The sequence below is a fragment of the Gossypium arboreum genome, chromosome 10 (assembly GCF_025698485.1).
Source record: "Gossypium arboreum isolate Shixiya-1 chromosome 10, ASM2569848v2, whole genome shotgun sequence".
NCBI lineage: Eukaryota > Viridiplantae > Streptophyta > Magnoliopsida > Malvales > Malvaceae > Gossypium > Gossypium arboreum.
Genome location: NC_069079.1, coordinates 111105156 through 111112639, shown reverse-complemented (window position 1 = coordinate 111112639; position 7484 = coordinate 111105156). Strand labels below are relative to the sequence as shown.

At 30.8% G+C, this 7484-nt stretch overlaps 2 protein-coding genes and 1 long non-coding RNA gene across 3 annotated transcripts; 1 reads left to right on the top strand and 2 right to left on the bottom strand.

Moving 5' to 3' along the window:
• Window positions 1-540: 540 nt before the first annotated feature.
• LOC108487921 (peroxidase 29) lies at window positions 541-1541 on the bottom strand. The gene is made up of 2 exons (XM_017792256.2): window positions 1243-1541; window positions 541-1030 (listed from the first exon to the last, which is right to left on the bottom strand). The coding sequence occupies exons 1-2, from the start codon at window positions 1447-1449 to the stop codon at window positions 653-655; spliced, it is 585 nt and encodes a 194-aa protein (XP_017647745.2). The 5' UTR covers window positions 1450-1541; the 3' UTR covers window positions 541-652.
• Window positions 1542-2918: 1377 nt separating this feature from the next.
• Window positions 2919-3302, bottom strand: LOC108487923 (glycine-rich cell wall structural protein-like). Its single transcript, XM_017792257.1, has one exon. It carries the CDS (start codon window positions 3300-3302, stop codon window positions 2919-2921), a length of 384 nt encoding a protein of 127 aa, XP_017647746.1.
• A 2835-nt stretch (window positions 3303-6137) lies between these two features.
• On the top strand, window positions 6138-6999 carry LOC128282374 (uncharacterized). The gene is made up of 2 exons (XR_008272634.1): window positions 6138-6327; window positions 6398-6999. It is a non-coding gene; the product is annotated as an uncharacterized LOC128282374 (long non-coding RNA).
• The last annotated feature ends 485 nt before the right edge of the window (window positions 7000-7484 follow it).

The window sequence follows — 7484 nt, the reverse complement described above, 5'->3', positions numbered from 1 at the left end:
TTTTGAATTGAGGTTAAGAAAGGAATCGAAATTAAAATTTTAAAATAGAAAGAAAAAAAAATTCATCGGAATCGAGTTTTGTTGCTGGAAATTAGGTTTGGAAGAGTTTTCCGACAGCTTGTTAAATTTTTTCGTCATCAGAATTCTTAAGTATAAAACAAAAAGACGAATATGTTTATAAAAGATCTTAAAAGGTAATAACGTTTAATTTTTTGAGGGAGATTTTTTTAATTTTAAAAGTGTCATGTGTCACTAGGTGATTGGTTAAGAGATTTTTTTAATGGTTAAAATAATTTGGATAATTAAGTATAATTTAGATATCACTTGAGATAACGGAATATAGTTTAGTACTATATGTGACAACACGGTTGTATGCATTGGGTAAAATGGTATAATTTAATTACTATTTTTGATTTAACCCTATTATTTAAGTTGTTTCATTAACTTAACCATCAATTTGAATATTAAATATCAACTATGTGGATTATATTTTGAACACAAATGCATCATTAACTCATTAATATAGTTTGGATTTAACATAATGTATACATATATAATGAACTTAAAAGTACAGATTTAAACGTTATATTTTTACCTGTTAGATCCAAGCTTAAAATACAAGTAACCAAGATATATCCTTTAAATTAAATGCTTATGTTGAAGACATACCCAAAACGGCGACAGATTCTTCAAGGTTCATTCCTTTGTTGGTGAAAATATTAAGCATTTCAGAGACTCCAGCTGTTGCAGGAGGGAGCAATGCGTCTGGCAGTCGATGGCTAGGGGCGTGAGACGAATCCCGCCGTCCCAATGGGACTTTTATCCGTGGCCCTCCTGTCACCGCCACGGCCTCTCGAGCCGCCAATATCAGAATATCGGCACATGAGACTTGTTGGGGGCATTGAGCTTCCACCATTGATTTAACCATGCTTACTATCTCTCTCTTTCTTATCCCCAAATTCTTACTAGAAGCCATCTCTGTTGCCTCATTTCCATTTCCTGGATCAACTAGAATGGAAGCATCGCATCCCTGAGGTAAACAAAATTAAATGTCAAATGTTTCACATCCTTAGTGCACCAGCAAATTATAAAAAAAAATAAAGAATGTGACATAAAGACTGTTTTTGATGCATGCAAGAAACTCAAGTTTTATTATGCCTCTCTAAATTATAATCGTAAAACCAAAACTGTAAACCATCAACAAACAATGGTTGTAAATCAGTGTACTACAAACGTCGGTACCTGAACTTGACAATCATGAAACATAAGCCTTAACAACGCAGATGCAGAAGTGGGATCGGTGAGAAATATAGGCTGAAGGCCATTTCTGACAATGTCCTCAACTTGTGGGCACGATTTCTCATAGAAATTATATGAAAGGCCGAAACCTTTAACATTAAAACTAAAACATTGAAACATGAAGAATACCACAACTATAGTTCTTCTCATAATAAAAGAACTTATAATTGCAGGCAGATACAGCTAATAAAGACCAAGAAAGATTATAGCTGCTGTGAAAAACAAAAATGAAGTAGTGTTGCATGGGAGAACATTATTTATACTACTTTTCCATTAATGATTATTAAAAGATGTAAACTTTAAAGGCTGTCAAAAACTATACCATCCGAACGTGACAACAATAAGGTGAGAATTGAATTACCCCACCGCAATGAATTAAGCTCATCTATATTTCATCAAACAGGCTCTATATTTAGAAATTTATAGCGTGAGTATATTAAAAGAAACTGTGGGATTCTGCTGAGCTAGCATTTGCTTTCTGAATCCTCACCCGTTCCATTCATCATTTAATTGTGATTTTCTCCATTTGGATTGAAGAATTATCTTTACCTGCCATCAGAACTGGAAATTGCTGATGAGAAAAGGGCAACCAAATGGTTGGTATTGAGTCTAAATGCTTATGAACAACCCCCTGTCCACATATTTTTCCTTCAAAAAGTTTTAAAGTTTCCTATCACCCAAGCAAGCCCTGCAGATTTAAGACCTACAGGTTTCCAAGTAAAGAACGGCTCAGAATATGCAATTATATTGGTCAATGTATTGAGTTGTAACCCAATTTAAAAGATATTACCACACTTTTCCTTTTTACAAAAATAAATAAGATTTTACAGATACAGAATTATAATAAGTGTACATACACTTATGGAAAACATTATTAATATATTACCAAATTTTACTACTTTCTTCATCAAGTACGTTTCTCAAAATTTAAACTTGCCCTGTTTCATTCTTATAAAATCAAGACAGCTAAATTTTATCCCACAAATTGCAACTCGTGCTTCTCGTGCTTGATTACATTTTTAAACGTTTTGAGTTGTCACCCACGTGAGACACCAAAATTAAGCTAACCATCATGAATTATTAAACCGGCAAGTATATCGGTAGGGTTTTTTTTCTTTATTTTATAAATAGTAGACAAAAAACTGTAATTTGTGTTTTTATTAATATTTTATTATATTTTTATAAAATATTTATCAATCCCTTAATTTTATTTGTAAAATTTAAAACTCTACTAACACTTTATCAAATATTTTTGCTTATCAAATATGTTAAAATTGTAAATCAAAATATAATATAAGCATTAAATTCGTTGTATTTTGGCAATAATATTTTAAATTAGTGACAAAATATTATATTATAAATATAAAATTTGAATTTAATCCCAAACAAATCTTATATATGGGTGTTATGTTATTTTGGTGTTAAATCTTAGTAATACGAAGGCATACGAATTTCATTTTTGGGATTTGGAGACAGAACAGAAGTTTATGGTAGGAGCATTGTTTTCATTTTGCTCTCTAATATTTATATATGGCAGTATGACAAATCATTGGCAAACACACCATCATTAACAGCCACGGTTACAAGTTGACTATATTTTTAGCATGCACATTTTGCCACTAAAATCCCCCTCCTCCTTTTCCACCTCCATAGCCGCCGCCACCATCACCACTTCTTCCACTTCCACCTCCATGTCCTCCACCCTTAGAACCACCACCAGCACCGCCTCCATGTCCTCGGCCTCCACCTTTTCCACCGCCAGCTCCACCTCCAACTCCTATGCCTCCACCAATTCCACCTCCTATACCTCCACCTATTCCACCACCAATACCTCCACCTATTCCACCACCACCTCCAATTCCAATTCCTATACCACCACCAACACCTCCACCAATACCAACTCCCAGGGTCTCCCTCTCAAGTTTTCGGCATTCTGCTATCCATATGGTAAACACAAGTATCATCAAAAACAATCCAACCCATGTGGAAATTAATTTCCCCATCCTTTTCTCTTTCTTTTTTTTTTTCTCAAATGAAGAACCAAACACCCGAAATCTTTTTTTGTTGTCAGTGTTGAGCTTCAACTTAATGAGTTAATTCAGCAAATAACCACTTATATATACAATATCCGTTGTACGTAAACATAGATGGACGCCATATAATACTTGCAGTTGATTGGTTTAAGATTATTTTTTTGGACTTCCATACATACAAACTTTCAACTTGTTTGATGAAATTGACCTAACTTTCAACTCTTTTTGAAACCGATGGCCGCATGACAAGTGGCGAACCCAGGGGAGGCATGGGCCCTTTGAGTAAATGGAAATTTTTGTTCTCTTTTCTCCCTCTATAAAATTAATACATTAATTTCAGCCCTTTTAACCTCTTGGTCTGATGAAAAAATTGTGATTTTTTACCCCTTCTAAATATTAATATTCAATTTAAGTTTCTTTAGCTCGAAAAAAAAAAACATTTAACCCTTTTAAAAATTAATAATTTAATGTAAACTTTTTTAATATAAATTTTAATTTTAATTTCTAAAATTTTATAATTTTATCTTAATCCTCTAATAACATAAAATTTTTGGCTACGCTTCTATACGAGACTAATGCTTACCAGTGCAACACCACCACCACCATCGTTAGAAAATCTCAATGGCTCAATCCTAAGTTGTAATCAAGGAAAGTCTAGCCAAGCTTAAATAATGAGAAGTTAAAGGTTTAGCTTAAAATAAAATTGCACTATTTAAATTCAGCTCAATTAATCTTATTTATACGCTTAATTTATATTCAAACTCAAGTTGAAGCTCGTTCTATATCTATAATTTTCTTGGATAAAGTAATAATTTATTAAAAATACATTTTCAAACAAAAAAAAAAACAAACATAATTAGGCTTATGAGCTGCTTAAATTGAAAATTAATATAACTTAGCTTCCTCGAGCAGGAAATTTAGTGATGAATTCATTTAATCCTTTTTGAGTCGGCTTGTATGCTAAATGTCCCATTTGTACCCTCTGCAGTTAGCAGGTTCATAATTACAGAAAACATAAAATATAAAGTCTTCAGGAGAGTTAAATTCAAGTTTCTAATTGAAGATTAATGGTAAAGTCAGCTTGCATTATCCTGCGGCCTTTCTTTCTGTATTGAAGTTTAATGGGTTAATATAACTTTTGCACCCTAAATTTAACAGTCAGGTCTACTTTAATTTTTAGTAGTTTAATAACATAACACTTTAATGTTATATTATATCAACACCTAAAAAATAATTTAATCTAATAACATGATATTTTGACGTGGTACAATCCTAAAATATTATATAGTTAAAAATTTTATATTTTCTCAAAATTTAAAGATTAAAATAAATATGATTATTAAATTTAAGTAGTAAAATATAACTATTTGCAAAGGATAAAAAATTTCATAAACCCAAGTTTAAACATGTCACAATGATTTAACACCTCGCTTTTATGGTGCAGCCTATCTTTTTGGCCAAGGAAACAAGCAGCAGCTCGCCCATGTGATATGTTTAATTTGTGGTTGAATAACAAGTTTTTAATTCTCCTCTGATTATGACTGTAGAACGAAAAACTGGGTGCTCTTTTTTTATATTATTGAAAATCAATCTTGAAAACGATAGGATATTTGTCTTTTTACCCCTTGATGACTTCAGGATTAAAATATGTCTTTGAAGTTAGTTTTCTTATATTTTCAGAACATACATAGGATGATTACACCTAATGTTTCTAAATTATAATTTAATTTTAAGTTAATTAATAACCTTTAAATTATTTTAATTGAGTCATCAAAATATAGTAGCATATCAATTAGATTTTTTTTCTAGTGTAACTTTTGTTTTTATACATTAAATATTTGTTTGGATTCTTCATTAAGCATATTTAAAACAACCATGTACCTATCACATAGACAGATTAGACATAACATGTTGAAAAATATCCTTCTTAAATTTAATAATATTGTCCTTTCTTTTAATATGTCAAATCCAAAATTTAATAAGGACATTATTTATATAATACTGATATTTTAAAATATGAACTGCTTAAATTGAAGGATAAGTTGATATAATAACCTTATTAATACATTAATATTGATATTTTAGAGTTTAAAATCAATTTAGAATCTAAACATTATTGGAAGAAGTTGAGTTTAATTAATCTCAATTATAAAACCATTGGCCCCTAAGAAACCCCTAAGAAACCCATTGGAGTAATAAATTTATTTTATCAATACAATATTAAGAAAAAAATTGAGATGAACATGTATATTTAAGTGTTAGATGAGAGTTCTGATCACTACTCCAAATAATTTTTTTGGCAATATTAAAATTTTTAATTGTATTTATTTTGTTATTCTTATCTCAAATTAAGATAATTTGATCCTTCTAAACCAAATTAGAAGTAAAATTGAAGAGGACATTTGGGGGTAGAACATTACTCTTGTTTTCTATGTTTTCTTTCTAACAAAACAAGATGCTTGTAGTATATTTAATACGCATGGTTGAAGTAACAAGCATTAAAAAATTACAATAAAATAAAATAAAATTTAGATTCAAAGCTCAAGTTGCGAGCTTTTGTTTTGTGTGTGTATAATAGTATATAAAATTGACAAGGTAGTCCAAGTTCTTAGCAGCATTTCACCTACTATAACCTAACTTTCCACAATTGACTCTCATAATGATGCACGTGGTAAGTCGGATGTTAGTTGACTAAGTTCGTAAATATAGACAAATAAGGGAATTGGCTTAAAAATGATAATTTTTTTCTTTTGAAATTGTAAAATTTTAAGTTGTTCAAAAATGGTAACTTAATAGTTTAGCCTTTCTAGAAATGGTAAAATTGTTAATTCATACAATAATAAAATTATATTTTAATCCTCTAAAATTTATAATTTAATTTCAATCTTCCAAAAGAATTTTAGCTTGACTTCTGTTTGTGCAAAGCGAATGACGTTCGAAGATATCAGAGTTAGACATTTGGGCATCTACTTCTAATGATGCGCACTATATAGAGGTAAATGGAGATGCTTTCGAATGCTCTTTTCGATCTCTAAAATTTGTCAATACCACTTTTGTTGCTGAAGGGAATAGGATTCCTGTGCCTAAGTTAACCAAGAGAAACGAGACGAGGATCAAGCTGAGTTTTGGAAATGGAGCTCGAACTAGAAATGGTTTGGCAAGTACATGCAGTGATGACCAGAGCTTTGAAACCAATAGGCAAGATGGATCTGTATGGTTTGGGGTTCGAGCCAGATATGGGCCAAAGAAGGAAGCAGTAGTAGAAGAATCAAGAAAGAAGAATGGCAAGAACTTTAGATCTGGAAGTGGGAATGGGAACCTATGACTAATCGTTCTTTGTCAGAAATTTTCACATCCGCAGGACTGATGTACTATGGACAAGATAATCTGGAAATACGATGGTATCGGCTGAAAAAAACTCTTCAGAAATTCAGCATAAATGTCATGAATAAGGGAAACAGTGCAACTAGGAATCTGTCAGTGATAAGCTTATGTCCTTGAAGGTATGTACTGAACACTTAAAAGACTTTTTGTCGACCTTCATGTAGTTTTTAAGCCCTTTTCAAAGTAATGCTCAAAACTAAACCTTTGCTTTAGCTCGAAAGCAATTGAGATCTTTTGTAAAAGCTTATGTGTACTCTTTACTAATAATGCTTTTTTTTTTTAACGATTCGATTTTCAGTAACATAAAAAATTGATTTTTCATATCAAATTTCTTAAATAAAATTAATTGAAAATTTTAAATAATAATGTATCAATTATAAAAATAAGAGCAAAATTATTAAGTGGAATTAATTAGATTGATTGTAAAATTTTAGTACAGGGACTAAATCGTAAATATTGTTATTAAAGAGTTTTAATTGAAGCAAGGCTAGAGGACTCTGTTAACAAATAAACCTTGGACTTTTGTGTAATAATACCATAATTTAATAATTGCTTAGTGTATTATGGTGATCTACACCATCAAATTCACTAATGCATGTATAGTAAGATGTGAGCCATTGATTAGGTTTGTATTTAAGTTAATTAAGCTTAAATAGAAAAGTGTGTATACCGCAGTGGGAGAGAGGATGAAAAATAAAATAAAATAAGTTTTCATCTTCACTATGTTTTACTAACTGAACCATTAAGGAAGAAGAAAGAAATTTTCTT

What these genes read in the sequence shown, in the direction of transcription:
- LOC108487921 (XM_017792256.2), bottom strand. Translation starts at nt 1,449, where the DNA reads ATGAGAAGAACTATAGTTGTGGTATTCTTCATGTTTCAATGTTTTAGT. An exon ending in TTCATGATTGTCAAGTTCAG is followed by an intron (nt 1,031 to 1,242) that starts GTACCGACGTTT and finishes TGTTTACCTCAG; the next exon opens with GGATGCGATGCTTCCATTCT.
- LOC108487923 (XM_017792257.1), bottom strand. Translation starts at nt 3,302, where the DNA reads ATGGGGAAATTAATTTCCACATGGGTTGGATTGTTTTTGATGATACTT.